The sequence below is a fragment of the Larus michahellis genome, chromosome 15 (genome assembly GCF_964199755.1).
Source record: "Larus michahellis chromosome 15, bLarMic1.1, whole genome shotgun sequence".
Classification (NCBI taxonomy): domain Eukaryota; kingdom Metazoa; phylum Chordata; class Aves; order Charadriiformes; family Laridae; genus Larus; species Larus michahellis.
In genome coordinates, this window is record NC_133910.1 from 1,868,991 (window position 1) to 1,894,831 (window position 25,841).

At 60.5% G+C, this 25,841-nt stretch overlaps 1 protein-coding gene across 16 annotated transcripts in view; it reads right to left on the reverse strand.

The window, feature by feature from the left end:
* Positions 1 to 25,841, reverse strand: part of EXD3 (exonuclease 3'-5' domain containing 3) — a 305,064-nt gene that overhangs the window by 30,733 nt on the left and 248,490 nt on the right. For 6 of the 16 annotated variants that reach the window (XM_074609080.1, XM_074609083.1, XM_074609082.1 and 3 more), the window contains one exon: positions 3,571 to 3,909. The exons of 7 other annotated variants lie outside the window; for them this stretch is intronic. In XM_074609080.1, the coding sequence (XP_074465181.1) occupies positions 3,571 to 3,909 (339 nt within the window). Of the gene's footprint in view, positions 1 to 2,883; positions 3,910 to 25,841 lie in introns of those variants that run through there. 3 more of the 16 variants (XM_074609097.1, XM_074609094.1, XM_074609098.1) reach the window with 2 other exon arrangements.

The following is a 25,841-nucleotide window of genomic DNA, read 5'->3' on the forward strand; positions in this document are numbered from 1 at the left end:
GCCCAGCGGGAGCGGCACGCCGAGGACAGGCGGCTCCGGCTCGCCGGGGACTTGCAAGCTGGTGGTTTCCCACGTGCAACCTCCGTAAGAAACAGGTCACTCAAGAAAGGGTTACTACAAAAATCTGCCATTTCTAAGATTGCTAAGTAGTGGGAAGGTGTCTTGCCCCGAAAGGCTCGGAGCTGAGTGACAACCCGTGGATGACACTTGTAATTTGGCATCCCGTGGGGGTGGAATTTGGCAAAACTGGTCTCTCCTGCTCCAAGGACATTCCAGCTCCCGGCATGGGCAGTCTGAATTGAACTCCCTCAATAAATAGAGCAGCCAGGGGTTTAATCCAGCTCGGCCCCCCGCAGTTAGAAAAGCAGCAGGAGCAGCAGCGTGCTCCTCGGGGAGGCTCCCAGCCCGCCCTGGCGAGGCTCCGTGTCCCCAGACGCCGCCGGCAGCGCGGTTCCTGCCACCAGGCAGGCCATCACCCCTGCGAAACCTCACCCTGGCCTCTGGGCTGCCCGTGCTGGGTGCTGTTACCCTGAGAAAAAGGCAACAGCCACCTGTATCCGGGACCCCTCCGTGATGGCATGTGGCTGCGGACAGCTGACAGCTCTGGAGGGGGCCACAGCCACGCATGGGGGTTGTCCCCATGTGCCACACACTCGAAGGGCTCGTCCCCCTCCTAAGCCACTGCAGCAGGACGGCGGTGGAGGCTGTACTTAAGGAGGAATCTCGATTTTTCTAGGAAAAGCAAGGCAGGGTGGCAGGGCCCTTAAACCCTCCCTGCGCGGCATCCAGGGTGTGCTGCGCTGCCCGGGCTCTGTGGGACACGTCCAGCCCTGAACCCTGCTCCACTGAGGACGCCCCGTGGGGCACCGTGAGCCCCAGTCCTGGCCCGGCCACAGCCACAAGGCAGCGAGGGAGGTGACAGCCATGGGGACGCAGACGAGGGGCGCCCATCGTCAGGGCACTGCACACACCAAGGGGGCTCACCCCCACCTCCCAGCCCTGGGGACCGCGTCCCCACCAGGCACCGTGACCCACAGCCTCCCCACGGCTTGGGGAGATTTTGACACCGTGGGCTGGCGATGGAGGGGGCTGGATCCTGACTCCTCGGCCGACTGTTTCCCAGGCTCTTCCAGCGGCTGCCCCCGCCGCGAGGACGTGTGTGCCGATGGGATGGGATCCGGGCGCGAGAGGGAAGCGGGGACAAAGGCGCTGCACCGCGCCGCTCCTCCTCCTCCTCCCTGCTCTTGGCAGGGCCGGGGGGGGGGACTCCGGCTGGGAAGGGAAAAGGTTCCCAGGGCGAAGGTGTTAAATACCCTTCTCCCGTGCTGCTGTCACCTCGCAGTCCCCGGGGTGTGAGAATCAGACTCTATTATCCCCTCATTAGGAACTAACATACTGTACTAACCTTTTCACATGAAAGCTACGGTCTGTTCGCCAACAAAAGCTGACGCTTGGTTCCCAGGAGTGGAAAAAAACCCAACCCCACAAGCACTTAGCGGGGGCTCTGGGGCCAGCCGTCCCCACCGGCTCTGCGCAGACCCTGCCGAGCCCCGGCGGATGCTCCGGGGGGGAAGGAAGGGGCTCCGGGAGCTGGGGGCCAGCCGGGCGCACAGCCCCGCTGGAGTGGAGCAGGGGAACCCCCCCCTGGGGCGAAGGGTCCTTCTTCCAGACCCCGAGATGGCTGGGGTCCCCCCGTGCCTGTCCCCCCGCCCTGGGGAGGCATGGCTGGGGCTGTGGGTAGGAGTGCAAGGGGGACGCCCTCCCCTGGGGTTTGCGTTGCAGGGAGCCCTTCCCCATCAGGACACACCACCCTGGCCGTCCCCTAGAGAGGGGTCCCAGGGCTGGCAGACCCCCTTCAGCCACCGGAGCCGCTCCAGCTCACCCCCAGGTTCCCCTGGGGTTGTGGGGGGGGAGCAGTTTGCAGGACTTTGGTTCTTCCCGCATCACTGACCAAAGCACGGTGGGATTTGCAAGAGCTGAAAACTCTCACTTCTCTTCAGGCTACCCCGAGAGGTGGGAAGCGAGGCTGGAAAAGCGGCACTGCGCCGTGGAAAAACTCATCAGCGCAACACCTGGGGCCCCAGGTCAGCATCTAGAGCTGGTTTTAAGAGCACTGAGCACGGTGGGTGATGGCCTCCCTGGGAAGCATGGGAACGGGATGTGCGTCACTGCAGACCACATCTCCTTGCCCCAGACATTGGCAGGCATCGCCTGAGAAGGTGAACACTTGGGGTATCATCCTCCTTGCTCAGGCTTTTAATGAAATGAGACCCACCTGGGGCAACAATTTGAGCTTCTGACCATCACATGCTGAGATAAAGATGGGGCTGGAGGAGAGATCTTGAAATGAAAAGAGTTTTCCTGCTTTCTTCACTTTAGAACCATCTGCTCTGCTCCATTTTTTGCTGGAGACCTTTGACGGCTCGGGGAAGTGGGCCTGAGAGGTGCCCAGGGCCACAGCAGGACACAACCCTGGGGGCACATCCCTGGGGGCACATCCCTGGGGACGCATCCCTGCCTTCCCACGTGGCTGCGAGACCCCACAAATTCCAGCTTCACTCACCACCTTGCACCTCAACCAGCTCCACGCTTCTAACGAGGAAAGCAGGAGGGAGGAGGGATGCGTGCCCATTTTTTTCCTTCCCCCCCGCCCCCCGCCATTGATTCCTTTCCTGCCTCCACCTGCAGTCAGCTCCCTGCAAAGGCAGCTCCCTCCCTGACCCCGCAACCCGCCCGTCCCTAAGGGCTGGGGGACTTTTCCATGTCCCCCAGCTAGCCACTGGCCCCTTCCCAGTGCCCCAGCGTGGGGCAGGGATGGGGTGACCCTCTCCCCCTGCCCCCAGCTCCGCCGGCTGGTCCCGTTGCAGAGAGGCGGGTGGTTTTTGCGTTGCACACACATGTTTATTAGATCCTGGCCCGAGCCCACTAAGCTGTTTCGCACAGGCTGCCGGCGACAGCCTCCCGAGCTGTTTCGCCGCCGTGGGATGCTGCGAAGGTGTCAGCGGTGCTACGCGCTGTTTTACAAAGTAATTGAATTAAAACCGGTGAAACGCTTCAGTGCTGCCCGGCTGCTCCTCTCGGCGGCGTGGCCGGGTGCAGCGGCCCGGGGTGGCCCGAAGCACAGGCGGCTGCTCCCCGGGCTGCTCTTTTCGGAAGGTCACTTTTCTTCTCGGTTGCTGCAGTCAGATTTGGGTCATCGGGTTTGATCTAAACATGTCAGAGGGCTGGAATTCAGGGGGAAGCAGAAGCACGATAAACGCAGGCTGTCTCCCGGTGCGTTTCTGGGCTGGTTTCAAAAAAACCTCTTGGTTCACTCGCGGTGTCCGGCAGACGGGCTGGGAGACCCGGCGGCGGGTTTAGGTCACGGCCCGACGCAGGTGCCGCGGTGCAGCCTGCCCACCACGCCGGCACCGACCGCGGCACCACCTCTGCACACAGGTGTCCCTGTACTGGAGATGAGCCTGCGGGCGGTTCATCACCACCTGCCCCAGCTCAGAAGCACCTCTGAGCCGCAAATCGAGCCAAGGCCACGGGCGTTAAGTTTTGTGCAAGGTGAGAAGCGATCCTTACCCAGCAGCCGGGGCGGATGAGGCGGGAGGAGGGAGAGCTGGCGCAGAGGAGAGGCGCAGAGCTGAGTCGGGACCCTCGTCCCCGGGCTTCCCGCTGCCAACCCAATCCCACTGGTCCTGAAGAGGTTGGCGCTCTCCAGGGAGGGGCAGGCAGAGCACTGCCAAACTCACTGCAGCTGTGAGAGAGGAGCAGCCAGGAAAGTCTGTCCGGCACCTTCAGCCCAGCCCGGCTCCCCGGCGCTCCTCCCCAGCTCCACACATCGAGAGGGTCCGGCGTGGGCGATGCGCAGCGTTGTCCGAGCCAGCCCGCTCGTCCCCGGGGCAGGCGGCAGCCCCGGACCTGCCGGGAAAGCAGCCGGGAGACACAAACGGAGAGATGGGTTTAGAGGATGGCGCTGGATTTTCCACCCTGCCTGAGGTCCACCTGAACCCAATCATTCCAAAGACGTTCAGAACCAACCAAGCCACCCTGAGACAATGAAAATTAACTTTAAAAGCAATATTTTAAGCTGAAACAAGTGACTCCCCCTCTTTTTTCAGCTCAGTCCATGCAGTGACGAGCGCATTGCAGTCCGGGTCATGCAGACGCCAAGCTGGACATCTCTCTGGCTCCATCAGCATCCTCACCCAACACTCTCTGCAGGTCCCCAAAGCCTTGTTGGTCCCCACCTGCCATGTCAGGGGGCTCAGTGCTCACTGTCCTTTGCTTGTGGCTGTAGCTGGTCTGGGCCTTTGGCCACCACCAGCCTGCCCGGAGGTCCTGCAGAGCTCTGGGACACACAGGGCCAGGGCTGGAGGATAAAACCCTCTGAGCTCTGCCTGAGCAGCCCGGGGCGAGCAGATTCAGTATTCGCCCTGGGAGGGAGAGCTGGAGGAGCAGCTGGGTGGGAGTTTGTTCTGCTCAGCACCATTTCATGGGTACCTGCAAGGTTGAGGCTCCTCAAAGCAACAGTCCAGGCCCTTGAACGAGCTCTTGCATACAAAAATGACACACAGAAATGAGAAATGGGCCTTCATCGGGTACCTGGGTAGAGTCTTTGGGGGGAAGCAGCTTGCCATTTGGTCTTGGAGGCTCAACCTCAAAGCCCAAGGCAAGTCAAAGTCCAAACCTCCAAGTCCCAGACCTTCTGGAGAAGGTGTGGGTGCCCATCTGCCAGAGCACCAGCCTCTGCTCTCACTGCTCTGCATGAGCCATCGGGGTCAAACCGCACCGATGCAGGTTACAGGGAATCTGAAGCAGAGCGTCCTCGGCAGCCCAGCAGACACCCTCTCTGCCCGCAGGATTCCTGCTCCTCCAGCTTTAGTCTTGGGCAAAGGAGAGGCTAAAGAGAATTATTCCTCCATGATAAATGGGGAGCTGCCTGGGTGCTGCCTGCACCCTGCTGAATTACAGCGTCTGAGTGGCGAGGGCAGAGGGGGCGCTGGAAGAGCAGCCCGACACGCAGCCACCCCTCGGAGAGACCCAGATGGTCCCGGCGCGGACGATTCCCCACCTGCACCCGAAACCCCGGGGCTGAGCTAAAGGGAGCAGGGTGTGCAATGGCAGCACGGCGCAGCACAGGGCAGGGCACTGGTCACATCGGGCTCCCGCCACGCACTGCACCGCGGTGGCGTGACATGGGAACACTTTTGCCTGGGGACAGGAGTCCCAGGGACTGCAGACATTGAGGTTTGCCGTTCCCCTGCCACTCTCAGGCAAGCCACTGAGTCCTGTCCCTGGTCTCACCCCACGCAAACCAGAGATGGAGACTTCGCCCAAGGCTGTGTCACCGCTGTGTCACCACTGTATCACTCATGTGGTGCTGGGTGACAGGGATGACCCAAAGCAGCCGGCAGAGTCGCGGGCAGGGCCAGGAGCTGCCTCCATGCAAGAACAACCGCCCCCAGCCATTCTCCTTCAGCAAACACCCCAGAGCCTCCCCTTCCTCCATGCAACGTCCTGACGGATGCTCAGCGGGTCCTGACGCCGCTTCAGCATCTCAGCCGGGAGGGGACCGCGGCGCTGCGGTGTGGGGCTCAGCGTGGGGACCTGCTCCACCACGGCCCTGGGAAAGCCCAGTGCTGGCTGCCGCCATCCCGCTGCGCGGCAGAGATGAGAAGAAAAACAACTCGCGGGGCTTCCCCTCACCTCCCGTCCTCGCCCCGCGCCGCGGCCCCGCCGGCTCTTTCATCTCCAAGCGCCAGTGGCTCTTTCATCTCCCGCCCGGAGGTGCGAATCGCTCCCCTCTCACGGCAGCCGCCCCGCCACCGGCCGCTCACGCTGGCATCGGCACTCGGCCCAACGCTGCTGGGACCAAATGGCTGGTAGCCCGGGTGCCCTGCAAGGCCCCGCTCGCCGGGAGGGGGTGGCAGGTGAGGACTGGTCACCTCTGTCACCTCTGCAGTCACCGGCAAAGTGCTCAGGACCCCCAAAGTCTGGCTGCTCCCAGGTGCCTGCAGAGAAATCGAGGCACCAGGATTTCTTCTGGTTCTTGCAGGGGCAAAGAATATGATGCCGGGCTTGTGCCTGCTCTCATTCACGTTTGCTCAAACTCGTTCATCTTTCTTAACCCGTGCTGATGCAAAACCAGCCCGCGGGGATGGGAACCATCTACCCCAGCAGGCAGATGTCCGTGCCACCCCGGCGCTCCCGGTTGGGGATGACGAGGTGGCTCCCCAGCCTTAAAGCCCGAAGGAACCGTCCCGGCCGCCCTGCCCGACCACCAGCCCACCACCATCCCGGCAAACAGCCCTGCAGTTTATGGTCCAGCTACGGCTTATCTTTGGATTCTGGTATAAAGGTGACAAGGCTTCGCTATCACAACATCGGTCAGGGTGTGTGGGCACACAATAGCTCTGCCAAAAGGGCTGGGAATCCTTATGAGCAGCATTAAATGAGATGCCCGATGGATAGGAACTGCAAGGAAAGCACAGCTGGGTGAGAGGCACAGTGCGAGCACAGTGTGAAAAGCTGGGAGAGAATGAGAACAAGAAAGAGAGAAAGAAAAAGAAAAAGAAGAGAAGACGAAGAAGAGAAAGAAAAAAGGAAAAGGAAAAAAGGAAAAGAAAAAGAAAAAGAAAGAAAAATAAAAATAAAAAAGAAAAAGAAAAAATAAAAATAAAAACAAAAATAAAAAGAAAACGAAAAAAAGAAAAAGAAAAAAAGAAAAAGAAGAAAAAAGAGAAGCAACAGGCTCATGTGAAGCACCCCGACTCCAGGACTGCCATGAACCCAGGCCCAGAGCTGCCCCACGGCCGCCGTGCACCGCCAGCATCAGCTGCTTGCGGCCCCCCAGCTCTGCACCCCGGGGGCAGCTCTGACCCGAGCCGTCCCCAGGAAACACCCACCCGTGGGCGCCATCCCAGTGGCAGCACTGGGAGGGACCATGGCCCGAGCTGGGTAACAGGGTCGTGGGGGCCATCGGGCCCAGGGACAGTGGGGTTGCGGTGGCAGCTTGACCCCCCCCGGGGAGCCAAATGAGCCCCAACCAAATCCTAGAAAACAGACAAAGAGTCTCCTGGCGCCTCAGCTGCCTGCGCTGGGGCCGGCGGTGCTGCGGCAGCGGGGTGAGCGCATCGCCGGGACAGGCACCGCACGGGCGCACGGCGTTGGGACACGTCAGCATCGCCACGTCACGGAACTGCACCCAAAAAACCAGCAATTAACACCAAAGAGTTTTCACACCACCAAACGGCTCCTCTGCAAAGAGCCAAAGGGACGAGCCATGGGACCGGTGACGGCGGCGGGCCGGGGGGGCTCTGAACTGAGGGGGCACAGGTGGCAGAGCCACCGCGGCTCCCGGCACACGGGGCTGCCACCGACGAGCGCGATGAGCTGCAAACCTGCCTGTGGTGGGGCCGGGGCTGGCGGGGCGAGGGGAGCCCTGGCAGGACGGCCCTCGCTGGCCTGACCCAGCCCCGGCACGGGGAAGACGCCCATGCAGAGCAGAGCGCACCCGTCCCGGCTGACACCCCCCTCATGGGGACATTCCAAGTCTTGGGGAGTTTGTCCCATGCGCCTTCGCCGGTCCCAGCAGGGCACCTCGGAGAGACCCAGTTTTCAAGCCTGCTCGCTGGCTGGTCAAATGTTGAACGTCAGTTAAAAGGAAGCGATTGGCACCTGTGGTTAATTGAATTGTTTTGCACGATTGCAGCAGGCAAAAGGTTAATATCCATCCACATTTAATCTAACCCCGCAGAACGGTCACGAAACTCAGCCCGGCAAAACCTGACGGTCCATCTGAACGCAGGCTGACGCTCCCAGCCTGCCTTCCCCTTCCAAACCCAACCATCCTGGCTACTGCCCCTCCTCACATTTACCGCTTACCCTCCTAACCCACCGCGGACAGACCGCCTTGGGGCGTCTCTCCTCCCTGCGGACACCCGGGGTTTGCAGAGCTGTGTGAGGTGCACACGGGCTCAGCATCCCTCGGGTGGAGAGGACAGGTCTGATCCTCAGGTGTCCCAGACAAACGCCTTAAAGACTCCAGCCAGAGAAATGCGGTCTTCTGGGACAAGGAGACAATTGCCCTTGGCCCTCTCCGCCACCGGAATAAAGGAATAAAACCAGCCACTGGCAGCACCTCCACAAGCACCCTCTCCCCCCCCGCCCCCCGTCACGGTGGCAGAGGGGACCCCGGAGGGGACCGAAGGCTCAGAGAGGCAGCGGGGGCACTGCCAGGGCGCGGAGGGTTCAAGGGCTGGAGCGCTCCAGGCATCCGGCGCTGTTTGTTTTGCTCCGGAAATCCGGATTCTTACCTATTTTAAATAAAGCGGCCGGGAGGACGACGGAGCGTCAGGCCTGTTGTTGAGTGCACAGGAAACAGCTGTATTCGATTAGGCAGGGCTAAGTTGGTGACTCTGATAGCCTGGGAATAATAATAATAATAATAATAATAATAATAATAATAATAATAATAATAAAATCCCCTCCTGTGGCAGGACTATTTATTTTCTATAGGAGAATCCAACAGCAGCCCATCACACGGCAGCCAGCGACCGGCTGGGTCCCTTCAGCACATCCGCAGGGGTGGGCTGCGGTGGGAGAGGCTGGAGAGGACCTGGCCCAGGGTGGGCGATGCCGTGCCCCCGGGATTTCGGAAGCAGGCGGGTGGGTGCTGGGCTGACGGAGGGTGCAGGAGACGCCTTTGCAGCAGGTGGGGCACCCGAAGGACAGTGGCTGGAAGGAGCTGGCTCACCCAGAGCACCATCCCCTTCCTGCTGCTGGGGGGTTTCCCCTCCGTGCCCACAGCGTGTGCCGCAGCCAGGCACCCCGGCAGCGCAGGATCACACTGGGATGCTCAGGACGCGGCTGTCTCAGCTCCCTCCAGCCCTGTGGGTCCCTGCACCCAGAGGAGAGCAGGAGGAGGAGGAGGAGGTGGGCAGGCAGGGTGCGGGGTGGTGGGTGGAGGAGCCCGGGCAACATGGCTGGGTTTGTGCAGGGCCCTGACCAAGGGTGGCGAGTCTGAAAGCATCCCATCTGCTCTGAGCAGGAGAGCATCCCTGTCCTCATCCCCATCCCCGTCCCCATCCTCATCATCCCCATCCCCATTCCCATTCTTGCCCCACATCCACGCACGCTCCCAGGCTCGCCAGGAACACCCCAGGCTTGCCAAGTGCTGACTCAGCACTCGGGCACCAGCGAGGGGTGGCAGTGGCAGGCGGCACAGCGCGCCCGGGCCCTCTGGCACGCAGGGGGCCAGGGAGACATTTTTGGGCAAGGCTCCGACAACGCGGCCAGGTGGCGACTCCCTCCTTCCACCCACCAGGAAGGACCCGGACCAGTGCGTGCTGAAAATCCTGCTTCTGGGAAGCCTTTCCCATTTTTTTCATGGCTCTTTCAAAAAAAAAAAACAAAACTTGGCCATTGCCCAGCCCTAACAGAGCTACGCTGCCCCTCCAGCTCCTAGACTCCCAAGTGACCTCCAGGAATATTTCTACAGCTGCCCACACACATTTCCCAGGAAGGGCAGCGTGCATCCTCGGCGGCCGAGCAGCCACATTCCCGCTGTCCCGCTTGGGCTGCCCCCTTTCTCCAGGGTAATCCCAGCTCGTGGACGAGGCTTTTGTTTTTCCTTCCGACGTGGCGGGATGCAGCCGGAGGACGCGGTGGCAGCAAATCTAGTTGTTGTTTTCCCCTGTTTGCCTCCCTGCTGGACACAGAGCCTGTGGGTCCCACTCAGATGGGGCTGTTTAGACCATCAAGTTCTGGCTCGTTTGAGCTTTCGGGGGTGGCTTTGGAGTCACCCTGATGGTCCCTGCGGAGACCCCGAAGGACGGGGTGCCGGAGCCTCAGCTCTTGGTGAGGCTTCGGCAGCAAAATCAGGCTTCAGAGGAGAAATGAGGGCTGGGAGCAAGTTCCAGTCTTGGTGCTCAGCTCATTTTCTGAGACGAGGGATGGCAGATGAAGGACCAGGCAGCTTGCTGGGTTCAAGTCACCTGCAGCTTCTCGCTGTCAGGTCACAGGGGGAAAAGCCGGAGGCGGGATGGAGGGATTTTCCCAGCAGGCTCCCTCCCTGGCACGCCGCCTGTCCCCAGATGCTCCGCGGTGCTGTAGCGAGCCTCGGCGCCAGATGCAGAGCAGCTGAGCTTCATTTAGCTGCTCAGGGCAGCTCTACTGCACATCCCACAGTGCTTCATCGGGGAAATTCCCTGCCTGGCCTCTTCCCGAAAAGAGGCCGGAGCAGGAGCTGGACCGAGAGGTGGGTCAGACCCAGCCCCGGGCCCTTCTCCCCATCTCTCCCAGCGTCTCCACGTGGACATTAAAACCGTGTCAGCAAATAAGAGCCTGAGGATGAGGGAAATGCTCAACCTATCAGCAGGTGTCCAGGTGGGGCGAGAGGTGATGCCGCAGACACCCCTGGGATTCGCAGGGCCGGGCGGCCGCGCTCTCGTCCAGCAGCCGTTTCTCGGCATGAATTTTTGGCACAATCCTGCCTCCCCCGCTCCCTCTGGGAAATTTCACCGATAACGCTGAGATACAGAAAAACGCCCTCCACATTCCCACCCAGCTGCCTGCTGGAGCATCCATCCTGCCCAGCCCTGGCTCTCCCGGCAGCACCAGGACGGCTTGCAAGGGGGAATGCACAGCTCCCGGCCCCGCGGGTGATGCTCAGCTCCTAGGGACCCCTCGAGCATCCCTCCTGGCCTTGTGAGCGGGCCGGCAGACGTGGAGCATTGCTGGGACCGCTTGCCCCAGTCCGGGCTGGCCGGTCGGGTTCCCACGTACCGCCTTGACGTCACCCCGAGAGCGCAGGAGTGAAAGGGGGGCCCTCGGGCGCCTGACAATAGCGCTTTCCTTCCCCATCAATAGCGGCGAGAGACACGCTGGGCTGACACGGAACTGTGCACAACAAAAGCCAGTGTCCGAACAAATCTTCTCAGGCGCTGGGTCCCCCGGGTGACCCGGGGTTAGCCCGGACTTTTGCTCCCGCCCGGCCCTCCGGAGCAGGAATGTCCCTCCGCACTGCGCCATGGCTGGTTCCCACGCTTCCAACCTGCTTTGCTATTTATCAGCAACCGGCCTCTAATCCCCTTTGTGAAGGTCTGATTCAAGCTCAGCACAATGTGGCGAAAAGGGAGGGGGCAGGCGGGAGATGAGGGAGGGGAGAACAGCCCCAAAGAATGAAAATCAAACCCTTTACCTTTTCCCCCCCCTCCCCGACGATGATTCCCTGGGGACTCTTTCGTCTGGCACCTCTCTGGGCAGTGCCAGGCTGCAGCGGGGAGCTGGACGGCTCAGCCCATGGGAAGGGGCGCGTGGTGGGATGTGGTGGTGTTCAGGAACAAGCAGAAACGGACAAAAAAAGCACTTGCGTCCCCTTGCAGGTTAATTCGGCTTTGATGCTTGCTGCTCCTTCACGATCCTCTTCCTGCCGCGGCTCCATCCATCACGTTTTCCCAACAGGGGTGGATGGAAATGTGCCGTGAAACATCTCCGGAGGGTGTCCATGGGGCAACAGGGAACGTGAAGCCCAACTCCCTCCCGTTCCAGCCACCCCACCGCAACCCTCTCTCTTTGCAAACCTCCTTGGGGCCAACAACCCAGGGGAATTTCCCCAAGCCCCCAGTGGGCAGAGCCCGGTGCAGGTGCCCTGTGCTGGGCTCTCGCTCCATCCTCCCCAGGGCCGAGCCCCTCCTCCGACTCCTGTTTGCTTTAGGGGAGGATTCGCAAGCCCTTTCCCCAGATAACTTCGGAACAAAACAGCTTCCAAAGGCTGCGCTACTTACAAATGAGGGTTTTCAAGCTTTTGTCCTAAATCCAACGCTGTTTTCTTTGCAAACGGCGGGGGGAAAAAAGTAAAAGAAGAAGAGACGACCTCGAATGCTAATCTTGTTAGGTTAAACTGTTCGCTAAACAGATGGAGGTGCGAGGCAATGGGATTTTTGTCTTTTCGAGGAAGGGGTTAGGTTTGTAGGGCACAGAGGTCATTCCGGGCAAACTGGCAGCTTTGCTCTTTGTGTCACCGGAGCAGGGAGAAAGTAAAGTGGCAAAACTGCTGCCGGCTGAGCTAGTACGGTGCTCTGGTGGTCCCGCAGGATGAAGCCCCCGAGCATCAGTCCAGGCGTTGGGGTTACTCAGAGCCAGCGCAAGGCCAAGGCACCCCGAAAGGGACACTCTGACAAAGATGCCATCGCTCCCCGATGCCACAGCACCTCGGCACCCGCCAAGGAAGACCCTCCCAAAAGCCACCCTCGGCTCCTCCAGCACTCGGCCCATCTGGGGAAGATGCCGGGGATGGCAGCCTCCGGCATGGCCACTGCAGCGTCCCCTGGGACCTACTCGCAGGCTGGCTTCGTGCAAGGGCTGCCGGGCTGCTGGGAAGTTTTGTGCACTGGGCTATGAACGGGAGCAGTGCCCTGAAATCCCTCGGGAGACAGAAACGGTTTCAGCCGAAGGGTCCGGACCCACAGAGGGATGCGGCGGCAGCCACAGCACAGCCCCTCTTGCTGCTCCCATGGGCTTGCCCGCCGCACCAGAGAGGCCAGCGGGGTTAGTGCTGTCGCTCTCGGTCAGGGTTGGGGTCAGGAGCTGAGAAAGTCACTGGGGCACCGGGGACAGGCAGTTTGGGTTAACGCAAACTGCTGGTGTTGTCCCCCAAGGCCAGGCAGGGAGCTGGCAGAGCCCTGGGGAGCTGCCCTGACGCAGAGGGCCCGAGGCGGCACAGCCCCCATCACCCCCCAGCCCTGCATCCCTTCCTAACGCTTGGCTTTGGCACCCCCCGGGCCAAAACGCCCCGTGCTAGCGCTCGCCCAGGTCTGGCAGCATCTGCTGTCTGCGCCCTGTGGCACCCCACGGGCGTCAGCAGGGAGGGGGTCACCCCGGAGGAGGGCACTGCCACCTCCCTGGGGGACATCGGGGTCCAGAGGGATTTAGTAAGGTGCTGTCAGACACCTGGGACCCCACAGAGTGGTGAATAGCTGCTGGCTTTACTCTAAATCCCTCCAGGTTTTCCTCAGGTCTACCAGGGCCGTCACTGTTTCCCTGCAGGCTCCGCCAAATCCAGCTAAACCCCTTCTCCAGCCTCAGGCTTTGCTGCAGCCCGGCCCTGTCCTTCTCCCCCTGAAGCCAGGGAGTCCGGAGTCGATGGTTGGACTCGATGATCCCAAGGGTCTTTTCCAACCTAAAGGATTCTGTGATGCCGGCCTGGGTGCTCCTGCCAACCCTGGGCTGCCGGGGACTGTCTAGATGTTCTACTCCAGCCTGGGCGCTAATTCCAGCCTGGGCGCCAATTCCAGCCTGGGTGCTAACAGCGGTCGGGGTGCTTATGGTGAGCCCAGATGCTAATGCCAGTCTGGGTGCTAATGCCAGTCCAGCTACTTACCACCAGTTTGGGTGCTAACTCCAGTTTGGGTGTTTAAGGCCAGTTCAGCGTGGGTGCTAACGGCAGCCGGGGTGCTAGCGCCAGCACGGGTGGCGATGCCAGCCTGGGTGCCTGAGGCCAGCGCAGGGTGCTCAGCCCAGCCTGGGTGCTCCCACTTTGCCTGCATGGCTGCGAACCACCCCGGCTCAGCTCCAGCGCCCTGGGGAAGGCACAGCTGGGAGCCAGCCTGTGCCGCTGTCACAGGCACAGGTGACCCTGCGTCCTCAGGCACCTGCTGACATCTGCATGGGGACAAATGCTGGCAGCTGAACCCAGCTTGCTTGCTGCACCTCTGCAGCCCCAAGCCTCGCCTTTCCTCCAGCTTCCTGCAGGAAGGAGAGGACAGCCAGGCTCCCTGCTGGGGGCTCCGGCAGAGACGGAGCCTGGTGTGACCCCATCCTGCTGCCCCCGTGCTCCAGGGGACAGACCTGGCAGGGAGCGTGGGCCCGTCTCTGCCAGCCCAGTGCCAAAGGCTGCGGTTTGGGCACCGTGCCGTGCTGCCGGGCAGCGGTCGCACCCGGCTTCCTGCCCTCCCTGCACGTCCTCAGCCCGCCTTTACCCCGCCGCATGGCTGGGCTGCTCCGGAGGGCACCTGGGACGAAGCGGCAACAGAAATGAAAACACAGAAGTATGAAGAATCGGTCAAAAAAACCAACAACCCCGACCGGATCTGACAAACCGGCTGCCAGAAACAAGGAACTGCCCAGTGGGCGAAACCCTCAGGGGTCCACCACAAACAGGATCCGCTCCCGAATGGCAGGAGAGGATGTGGGAAGGAAAGGGAGGAGGTCCTGAGTGTGGTCAAGGAGAGGCCAGCTGGGAGAGGTGGGACAGCCGCGATGGCTGAAGCCGGCCGGGATGCGAGGAGATCCCCTCCGGGCAGTGTGCCCAGCCCCGGAGCACTGACTTGGGAGGCAAAGGACAAAGCCGGACAACCCTGAGCACCCAGAAGTGATCTGATTTTTAGGCCTGCACCAGTGCTGAGACACAGGACAACCATGTGCAGGAGCTGCTGAGGTTGCCATGAAACTCCGTGTGTGTTGTTTTAAAATAAAGGCTAAGGAGAGGGTGCCGGTGGGGCTTCCTGGTGGGATGCGTTCCCCCAGGTCCTACCAGCCTGCCTGAGCATCATCCAGAACCGGAGCCCAACAAAATCCCATGGGAAGACTCAGGACAGCTGAATCCCTGCTCAAGGCGGCTGCTTCCAGATGGCACCTGCAATGACATAGCCAGCAGCGCCCACAGCCCGTCCCTGCAGAGCTCCCTTCTCTGCCCAGAACAGCCCGACGCCGCCCTGCGAACCAAAGCTGGGGCTTGTTGGGCGACAAAGGTCCCCCCCTCCACACTCGCCCAGCCATCGCTCAGCCCTGACCCTGGTGGGTTTGCTGGAACGAACCGCAGGAACTGAGCAGCCACGGAGCCATGGTGGGCTGGGAGGAACCTTCGTGCCAACATAAAACCAGGAGCAGGTTTACGCGCCGTCCCGGCTGGGATGAGCTCTCCCGGTGCTCCCACCTCCCTGTCCATCGACCCCCTGCAGATGAAGCAGCCGATTCCTCCCTCTGGCTACAGCTGCGAGCGCTCCCGGGAGCATCGCAGCCGGGTCCTGCCGGAGCTGCAGGCGCCTGCCCACGCGTGTCGGAGCGGGGGCTCGGGAGCCGCTTTGCTTTGCCTTCCTCCCCCCGGGGGCTGGAGCCACCACGGCCACATGAAGAGCGGGGAGGCTGCAGGCGTCTGGTTTTGCTGTTGCAACGTGAGCACGTTCTCAGCAGGCGCTTTCACAGCCCCCTGCCCCGTGTCGCGCAGGCGGCAGACGCAGCATGCTCCAGGCTGGGAATTCGCTGTTGTGCGCCTGTGTCCCCCCCCTCCGGGCCCCCGGCATTCAAAACAAACAGGAGATGTGAAAACGCAGCATCCAGAAAAATGCGCGAAGAAGGAAACAAAAAGACAAAGCGGCCGGAGTGCCCAGAGGCTCGGCCAGGGGCCCGCGGGGCTGCGACGGTAAATAAATAACAGTCCGGGCGTCCCGGTATTTGTCACCTCGCTCAGCCCCCCGCTGTCACTCGGGGCTGCGGGCAGAGAGACGCGCCGTGAGCAGGGTGGCACCGAAGCCAGCAAAGGGACCAAAGGAAAGCGGGGAAGCGAGCCCGCTGCGCGGCAGGAGCTCAAACACCTTGCAGCGCCCAAATGGGGGGGGGTTTGCTCTATCAGCCCAGGCGTCCTGGCCGTGCCAATCGCCACGCCGAGGGCTGGCACCCGGCACCGGCATTCAGGGCGAGCCGCAGTGCCATCCATCCCAGCACGGATAAGCCCATGATCGGGAATGTGAATTCACACCATGGCGGCGGCACTGAAACCTCCCCATGAGCAAAAGGCAAATGACAAAACATGCTCTCGGCCCTGCAGCGAGGTTTGCTACAGGAGCCGGGGGAGCTGGGGCCGGCATCTCACCGGTGGGCACCGCCGCTCCTCCTGCGAGGGAGCTGGTGAGGTGGTCTGCGTTTGTACCGTGGGCAGAAATAACCAATTTCCCCCTTCTCTCCCCATATTGCACCCGCGGAAGCAGCCTGGCAGAGGGCGAGGGGAGCAGGGGGACATGTGCTCGCCTGCCGGAGACGCCAGCTCAGCTCTCTGCCCCGTGTCCCCGATTCCCCGCTGCCCCGTGCACAGCCAAAGCCCCAGGGACAGGGCTCAAACTGCCCCGAGCCCAGTGTTCAGCTGCGTTCTGCCCACGGGAGCCCTGCCTTGTCTGTGGGGAGAAAGAGACCCCAGCTGAGGACAATTCTCCCCATCGGCACTTAGGGACATCAGGGACCAAGACCTACTCCTCTCCAAACGACCGCCGCCGCTGAATAGCCCAGACCCAAGCACCCAATATTTCGGGGTGTCCCGGGAGGTGAGATGAACCTCCCAGACCTTCAGACATGGCAAGGGGCTGGTTCCCCGACAGCCGGGCCCATGGTGGGAGCGGGATGCCAAGCAGAGCTGACAAAGGGTGCCGGCGTCTGCCAGCCACCGCTGCGGGTCCCAGCGGGCAGCCAGACCCGCTGCTGACCCGGGGTTTCTCCGGGGTGCCTGTAGCCCCCTGTGCATGTAGCCCACCCCAACACACAAGCCCAGCACATGTGTTTCCTGCTCTCCAGTGTCTTCAGACCCTCTTTTCACATCAAATCAAATTTACGTGTGTTTTTCCAGCCATAGGCACTCTGCAACCGCTTTGAAGCTGGGACGCCCCGTCAGGCATGACAGGGGAGAATTCTGCCTTCAAAGCTCCCTGCTGCCAAAAGGCGTTTAGAGAATGGTCAGGGAGGGGAGCCTGAGGTGGGCCCACCACGGCGCGAGAGCCAGACCAGCGTTCAGAGGCACCACGGGCACAGGATTTGTGCTGAGCCCATTTCTGGGCCCTATTTCCAGATTCTCTTTCACTCCGTGCGAGCTGTCGGAGGCATTGGAGATGATGGACTAGGGAGCAAACCAGGTGTAGTTTCTTCCACGCAGTAAATGTCCATCCCTCCATTAGCTTTAACAAACACAGCACGAGCTTCTTCCATGAAGTAGAAAAAGAGAATACTGTGTCTTTTAAAATTTATTATTTTTTGTTCTCTGAACATTTTCCCAGAGGAGAAAGGAGAAGTGAGGAACCTTCTGTGCCAGACTACGTGTCTCCTGCTATGCTGCAAAGCCAGAAAGGAAAATACCGTCACCCGAGCCACTGGGGACATGATGTGTCCTGGGGCCAAAGTTGCTGACCTGGGAAGCTGTGATGCCCAGCTCGGAAAGCCAGGGCTGGGGTCTCCTGAGGACATGAGTCCAGGAGAGGAGTTGGGTGAGAATCCTCTGGCTCAGAGGTCTTAAATGTAATTCACACCCGAGCATCCTTGTGCAGTGCAAGCGGTACCCAGTGACATCCACCAAGCCTGGACCAGTCCTGCCGACCCGCACCCCACCACAGCACCTCTGATCCCAGAATCACAGGATGGCGGGGGTTGGAAGGGCCCTCTGGAGATCACCCAGTCCCACCCCCGGCCAGAGCAGGGTCACCCACAGCAGGTGGCACAGGAACGCGTCCAGGCGGGGTTGGAATGTCTCCAGAGACGGAGACTCCCCCACCTCTCTGGGCAGCCTGTGCCAGGGCTCTGCCACCCTCACAGCAAAGAAGTTCCTCCTCATGTTGAGGTGGAACTTCCCATGCTCAAGTTTGTGCCCGTTGCCCCTTGTCCTGTCCCCGGGCACCACTGAACAGAGCCTGGCCCCATCCTCCTGACACCCTCCCTTTCAGTATTTATCAGCGTTGATAAGATCCCCCCTCAGCTGTCTTTTTTCCAGACTGAAGAGACCCAAACCCCTCAGCCTTTCTTCATCAGAGAGGTGCTCCAGTCCCCTCAGCATCTTGGTACCCTTTGCTGTCCCCTCTCCAGCAGTTCCCTGTCCCTCTTGGCCCGGGGGGCCCAGAATTGGACCCAGTGCTCCAGGTGCGGCCTCCCCAGGGCAGAGCAGAGGGGGAGGATGACCTCCCTTGACCTGCTGGCCGCGCTCTTCTTGATGCCCCCCAGGATGCCGTTGGCCTTCTTGGCCACAAGGGCCCATGGCTGGCTCATGGGCATCCTGTTGTCCCCCAGGACTCCCAGGTCTCTTTCCACAGAGCGGCTCAACAGGAGCAGGAGACCCAACGCTCACCAGGCTTCAGGTACGTGTCCAGTGCCTCCAGGGCTGCCAGGCCACACTTGGTGGTGCCAGGGCTCCCAGACCATCCTTTCTTACCAAGTGCCAAGGCTCCCCAAGGGATGGGAGCTGAAGGGGACCCCAGGCCTGGCCGCGCCACCAGGACCACCCCGCTGCCCTGCGCATGGTGAGCGGGCAGAACCGGGGCTCTGCCAGGCTCTGCCAAGGCCAGCTCATCAGTGCCTAATTATCACGACAGTGGAAACTTCTCTGTGACCATCCAACGAAGGGCCACAGCCCCCTGCTCAGCCTGCAGCTCCCCGCGGAGCCTGACCGCCTCGTCACCCCCTCGCAGGCACGGGCTGCGACCAGATCCCCCCAGAGCCTTTCCTTCCCCTGGGTAATCCAGATGTGAGATGTCAAAAGTTTCTGTGGAACACCCGTGGATCTTTAAAGGGGGGTGGAAAAGGCTTTCCGTGGAACAAGACAGGACGACCACCTCATTGCAGACAGACTGAAGACGAGAGGGACACCTGCCGAGTCCAAACCAGAGGAGACCATTTGTGAGAAGTTCTCACATGCTGTGAGCAACCATCCTCATCTGTCACGTAAGAGGAAGCTGGCTGGGTGGGAAAAATGTTTGACTGTCAGAAGAGGAGAGAAATATTGGAAAGAACGTCCTGAAATTAGAAATCATGTTGGTGACAACTATAAACATTTCAGTAGGGTCAACAAATAAAACACCCAAGCTGGCAGCTCGTTCTGCACAACCCAACCCCCCAGCTGCAAAATCTTCTGGTTACCCTGAGCAGGAAGAAAGTCTCTGCAGAGCCGTGCTCCCCACAGCCCCGAGCTCAGTTTCCAGCTCCGGCACAATTACCCTCCTCCACGCTAACGGAGATAAAATGGTCCTGGATGACAATCACAGCTTGGGGCATTCCCTGCCCGAATGAATCAACCCGAACAGCTACCGCTATTGCCAAAGAAAGGGCTTTGCTCCACGCTTGGTGACTTACAGCAGCCCGAAACCTCCTCGATACTATTTCTTTCAGCTCCATCAGTTCCTCATTGCCTTTTCCACTTTATCTCAGTGAGGGTATCGCACGGATGTTCATGCACCAGCGATCGCATGCGATGGTTTATATTGAGGAAGTCCGACGGAGACTGCGAACACCCCGGCAAGGCTGTAATTTTTCCATACAGGGCCAGACCTTCCTCACAGAAGCAAAAAGACCATTTTGATAAATTTATAGATCTCCCACAGCGCACCACTGAGGAGCCTTTCTCCAGGGCGGAGAACTGGACCCTTCCCCACAAAGTCGACTGTACTTGGAGATCCTCGGAGGAGGAGATTTTAACTAGCCATTTTTACTGAATGCCCTAGCCTGGCTCCTTACGGAGATAATTCTAATCAGGCAGACAGAGCTTCTGCAACCTCCGCAAAGCGGCCAAATGCCCCCACGCTGCAGAGGCGAGAGCTCGCGGATGCGATGCAGAAGTGGCTGAGACAGCAACCTGCGTGGGAGTGGTGTGCTCTGATTTCACCCAGCCCACAAAATATTCCCTTCTCCTTCGTGACAGACCCAACTTCTTATTTCTAATCATGAACAGGGCATTTAAGGGACTTTCTGCCCACGGCTGGGGGGTGGCAAAACACGGGGTTTAGCCGCTCTTGTGATAACTCCCTGGGTTTTCCAGGTTACTTGTGCTCGCACAAGGCGGTGAGTCCCCCAGCCCTCTTGCATTTTGTGCCCTCCCAAAGGGACAGTGAGGTGCACCAGTGTCCCCTCCCAGGGACAGGGGCAGACACAGTGCATGCATGGGGGTTCGGCAGCACCCCCTGACGCCCATATTCTGCCCTCACCACCTCGATGAGACCGAAGAGCAACGCCGAGGACTTTGCAAGATCCCTCCCCAGCACGGCGGCGATGTGAGACGGACAGAGCGGGGAGAGCAGGGCCGGCTGCAAACCGCGCGTGCCCGTGAGCGCAAGCAAATCCTGCTAATTGTCAAAGGCAGAAGAGGGGAAAAAAAAAAAAAAGGGAAAGCCATCTCTTACGGCACCTAAAACATGGAGTAAAAATGCATGGACAGGGCAGAGAAAAGTCCGAGTTTAATATTTTCTCACATGGGCAGAAGCACAACGCACTGGGCAATGAGGACAGGTAACGGGAAGGGCTGCAGCCCTCCACCATCCTCCCCCTGCCCCCCCCCCGAGATCCATCCCTGTGGGGAGGGACACTGCCGAAACCTTCCCACACGCCTGCAGGTACTGAAGAGCAGGAGAAGGAAGAGGCGGCACGTGCAGAGCCCTCGCCGGCGGGATGGGGGCTGCCGGGGAGCGGGGTGTGCTCAGCGTCGCGGCAAGGAGCACCGGGGACGTCAGCGGGGACGGGCTCTGGACTGCAAATATCATCGCAGGCAACTATCGGAAAAGCGTTATTTTTTTGCTTTAAAGCAGTTTATCTCCACCCAGGCATCTGGGACGTTTTTCACGGCAACTTCGGATTTTGAAGATTTTCCACCTCACTTTATAGCTGGCTGAAACCCAAGATGGGTTTCCTGGGATTTTTTGGGGTGGAGAGGGCAAACCCCATCATTCTTAGCCCTGAGATCTGGCTGAAAGACCGCAAACTGAAATGAATGCCTCTTTGGGGGGTGTCCCTCCGCAGCGTATCTCAGGAAAACCAAGTAAAACCCGTCCTGCAGGCAGGGTTAGGAGGGGCCGGGAAGGGGCCGGGGGCTCCCCAGGAGCACTCGCTCCCACCCCAGCGCCAGCTCGGGCTGCCCAGCCCCGCTTGACACCCAGCTTAGCGCCCAGCGCACCACCTACAGGGACGTTTGCTGGCCCCATTCCCCGACACCCGCAGCCACGGGCAGCCACGAGCCTTTGCTACGGCCCTACGATCCCATCGGGTCCCCACAACCCCGCGGAAGCAGGCGGGCGAGCAGCCAGGGCTGGGGGACACCTCGCTGTGACCCAGCTGCCCCGTCCCCGCAGAGAAGGTGTGGGGGGGCCACCTCCAGGAGCCCCCTTTGCACACCATAAAGCAAAAACCCCGCCGCCCCACAGACAGGCTCTGGTCGCCGCTGGTTTTTACCCAGTGCAAGAAAATCTCCCCAGAGCAGGGACCGAGGGGGGGGTGTGTGTGTCTCGAAGCCCAAAGGTTTTCCCCAGCAATCGCGAGGGGGGTGGGGGGGTGATAACCCCATTCCCCTCCCTAGCCCTCCTCCCCCCCAGCAGGCAGGCTCCCCGCTTGCGATAAGGGCAGAAAACGGCCCGAAAACAAACAAACAGTTCGAGTTAATGGGGCGGCAGTTATTTTTGGCCTAGAGGGAGTTCACACACTCTGTGTTGTTTTAGTAAATAACTGTAAATGGAGCTTGTGGTGCGGGGAGCGGGCTGGGAACCGGCTCACGCCAGGCAGCGGGGAAGAGCCGTGTCTTGTCGCACTGGTGCTAACAGGAAACCAACTGCCTCACCTACCTTAGCACCTCTCTGTACTCACACTTTTATTGTCGCCACATCCTTCGGCAGCCACATCAGAGAGACGCCGCAGGGGCAGGCAGCATCTCGCCGTGGGAAGGCAGCTCTGGGGCTCATCCCCCCACCTCGGCGAGGAGCGGTGGCAGCGGGGGGACAGCCCGCGCCGCCCCACGTCCTTTCCAACAGACGCATGGGGAGGAGAAGCTGCAGCACGAGTTGCCACCGTGACACGGACAATGCAAAAGCCAAGCTGCCATCGCCGGCTGGGACCCGGGACTGGGCGAGGGGGTGCAGGACGGGCGCTGGACCAACCACCATTGCACCCAGTGCCGATGGGGGTTCGCTGCTCCCCCATCACCTCCGCAGCGGCACGCACGGCTGTGCCCCGCGAGTCCAGCATGGTGTCTGCATCACGCTGGGTCAGCGGGTCTCAGAAAAAGGCAGTTTCCTACGGAGATGCATCCTGCAGGGGAGCCAGGATTGCCTAACGCCCGGCCCGGAGACGGCAGCCTTTGCATGTGCTGAGATGAAAAAATAAACATTTTCTTCACTTTCTTTTCTTTGGAAAGAGCGATTACACTCTCGGGTGTCTGGGACAAGGATGTCGGGTGCCTGCGGAGGATCTTAGTGGCATTGGCTGAACTGGCCTGACTCCATAAAACGGATGCAAGGCTTTTCACAGGCAGAAAGCACAACCCATCAGGAAAACACACATAAAATCAAGCGACACATCATCTCAGTAAGAGAAGGATGGTTAGAACCAACCCCCTCGCACGGCCCGTCGTCTCAGAGCAATAAAACTTGAAAATAAAAGACAGCCGGCAGCCGCTGCCCGAGCAGAAGCGGGGGACGGGGACACAGGGCGAGGTCTGAGCAGCGGCGTCAGGCTCACATCTGAATTTCTGCGCCGCTGTCAGATTAAATCAGGCTGCTGGTGACATTTGCTTGGGGAACGGCTCCCCGGCCCCAGGGCGGCAGGGCGAGAGGGTGTGGGGGTAATTGGGGGAGACAGCTCCAGCCCGGCCACATCGCCAGGAGCTGTGGCCACGGCCCCGTGGCCCACACCATGGGAGCTGGGCTCCCTGCACCCGAGACCGCGCTGCTCCTACCCACCCACCGCTGGCCCGCAAACTTCCAGCTAGAAAGGAGTAAAAAACACCCTGAAGGCTGCTGGGGAGCCACCAGCTTTAGCCAAAAAACCCCAAACAACTAAAATCAGACAATAAAATCACCGCCATTTCAGCAGGGAGAGGGGAAAAATAACCCAGCCCTCCCCTGCTCAAAACTCCAGGACCGCTGAGAGTCAAAACTCTTGGAGCATCTCTTTACGTAGAGCATCCAGATGCCAAAGCTCGGAATCTTTTCACTAAATGCCTATTATATCTTGCATCCAGCTTGGCAGGTGAACTCAGGCAGATAAATGCCGCTATTTAGCCGGGACACCGAAGGCCCTTGGGAAACCTCACTTCAAAAGCTGACCGAGGCGCCCGCAGACCCCGGGGCCGGCGGCGAGACACCGCAGGGATCATGTCCTGCAAGGCACCAGCCCGTCCCCTCTCTGCTCCCCGCGGCGGGAGGGCGGGTGGTGCAGGCCCACCCTGCAGTGCCGGAGCAGGAGGATGCTCATCCCTCCTGCAGCACCCCGGGGCGAAGGAGGGCTCCGAGGGTCCTGGCCAGCCCCAGCCCGGCCCACCCGTGGTGCAGCTGCGGCTGCACAGCTCCCGGCTAGATCCAGGCTGCGGCCATCCTGCCCAGCAAGCCCCGAGCCAAAGCAGCCATTAATTAAATGCTTGGTGTCATAAGCAAAGGGACTCCAAAGCTGCTGTTGTGACCAGTGCTCGTTGGGATCCCAGCCCAGGGTGGCTGCATGCTGGGACATCAGGAAGCCACCCGGCCACTTGCTCCATGCCCCAAAATACAAGGGTGGGTTGGTTAAGGAGGAAAGATCTCCCGAGCTTGAGACCATCACTTAGTCCTGCTCTCTGTGTCACCGGAACGAGACCCCGGCGAGGATAACACCTCACTGCAATGAGCAAGTTGAGATGAACACTGATAACGCAGGTGCTGGCTGGAGCCCGGGCTGTGAGCTCAGGGCTGCAGGCAGAGCCCGCGCCGCAGAGGAGCACGGTGCCGCCGGGGAACGCGGGGTGCTGGCACAGCCTCCCCCGTGCCAGCTCCTGCCCGGGCTCCCTGGCATGCGAGCGAGCGCTGCTGGGGATGAGGAGGGCCGGACACGGTTGCAGGAAGGGAAGAAGGAAGCCGCGATGGTGGAAGTGCTGCTGTGCCGAGCAGAGCAGGAGAAAGCACCTGGTGCCATCTCAGGAAGCAGCCCTGCACCGGCAGCTCGCACGCTAAAAAGCCTCTTGCATCCATTTCAAGGCTTCAGGGTTTTTTTGCCAGTGGAAAAATGCCCGTGAGGGGAGGCTGGGGGATGCTTTTCCTGCAGGTTTTTAATGCATCCTGGGGAACTGGTCCTCGGACCACCTCTGGGCTGGGGGCGGGCTGCTCCCCTGAAGCCGCAGCCGAACGGCAGGGAGAGGGTCAGCCACCCGTGCCAGGCCCTTCCCTAACAGCTCGGCAAAGAGATCCGGGCTGCCCAGATGGCCCCCGACCACGTACATCCACATCCGAAGCTCTAGGTGGAAAGGCCCCTTCCCTCTGGGCTCCATCCGGCCTTGGTGACACCGCAGCGGTGGCTCCTGGAGATGCGGGACAAGAGCTGCCAGTGTCAGAGACAGTCGTAGGGGCTTCATCTGCCTCCCCAGGGAGGATCTGCTGCTCCCTGATTGCTGCCACGGGGAACAGAGGGTCACTTCTGTTGGATGAGCTCGTCAAACTCCGGTTATATCTGCAATACAAATCCTGAAAACACTGTGTTTGTAGGCCCATAAAAGGCTTCCCTGGGGGGAGATAAGAATTGAAGACAACTGGCCTTAATGATGTTGGAGAGATTTATGGGATCACCTTAAAAGGATTTATTGGAGGGCTTTTTAAATGAGCAAATAATTAGTAGATTTATCTGCTTTTCGCTGCCTTGCACGTTTTACGGCCTTAGCGAAATCACTTCCTAGGATTTTTAATAAAGTCCGATTCTGCCCTACTTCCCAGGGTCCAACCCGGCGTCACCTCCCCTGGGCACTGCGAGCTGGGGAAAGCTCTGTGGGAGCTGAGAGGCGGGGCTGGGAGCGCCACCCTTATTTTTAGGGACAAATCATGCAGAAAAGGAGCAGAAAAGGAGGAGGAAGCCAGGGAAAGCTTCTGACGAAAGGCAGAGCTCTGAGAAAATCATGTACAATCACAGCAGAGCCCAAAGCCCCAGAGGGAGGAACGTGGGCAGCAATTCCTCGAGTCCTGGCGAGGGAATGGGCTCCAGTGCCCTCGCTGCAGTCGTGCTTGGATTTAAAGATCCGGGGAAGAAAAGCAGCTGAAAAGGACGGTCTGTAGGTCAGGGGAGCTGACTGCGCAGGCAGGGCCAGGCAGGCTGCTGGAGAGGCAGCGCTTTTCCAGGGAGAGCAGCACATCCAGTTCCCCCAGTGTGCTCAGGTCTCTGTAATGCCAGCTCCCGCAGGGAAAACGTCCCGTCCAGCCACCTTCTCCAAGAAATCCCCTTCCCCAGCCAGCTGCCCCCTGCCAGGGCCAGGGGCTGCACTGAGCTGGCATCCCCCACCCCAGGCCAGAGCAGCCCCCGCGTCCCCTCAGGGGCTGTGGTGCCCTGCGGTCCCTCTGACCCCGCAGCAGCAGGGACTTGGGCAGCCACCACGGGAGAGACCCCGCAAAGCCCCCTGGCAGCCCCAGCCCGCGTCCCTGCACCACCTCCACGCTGCACCCACCCAGCACTGCCGTTCCCAGACGCTCATAATGTTATTTAACTTAAATAAGCCCCACCTGGGTCAGACACGAGCCACACAGGGCCGGACTCCGCACCTGCTTCCACCAGCAAGGTGGGCTCCAGGCAAGGGGAAACCCGTGGGGAGTCGGGGTCCCACGCTCCGGGGCTGGCGAGTCGTCAGCTCACCGCTCATTAGGCAGCGGTGGGGAGGAAAGAGCACCTATTGTCAAGCTCAGAGTGACCAAGAAGAAGCTGTGCCGGAGCCACGCGTCCGTCCCTCGCACGGGAAGCGCCAACCGGGAGCATCCCCAGGAAGGTCGGGAGAGGGAGATGCTCCCGGCTGCTCTGCCCAGGAGCAGCTGCTGGGAGAAGCGGTGGCACAAAGCTGTTAGCAGGGTAATTAATAATTCAGAAAGGGGGCTACCCCTGTAGGATATGCCTGCTTGTGGGAA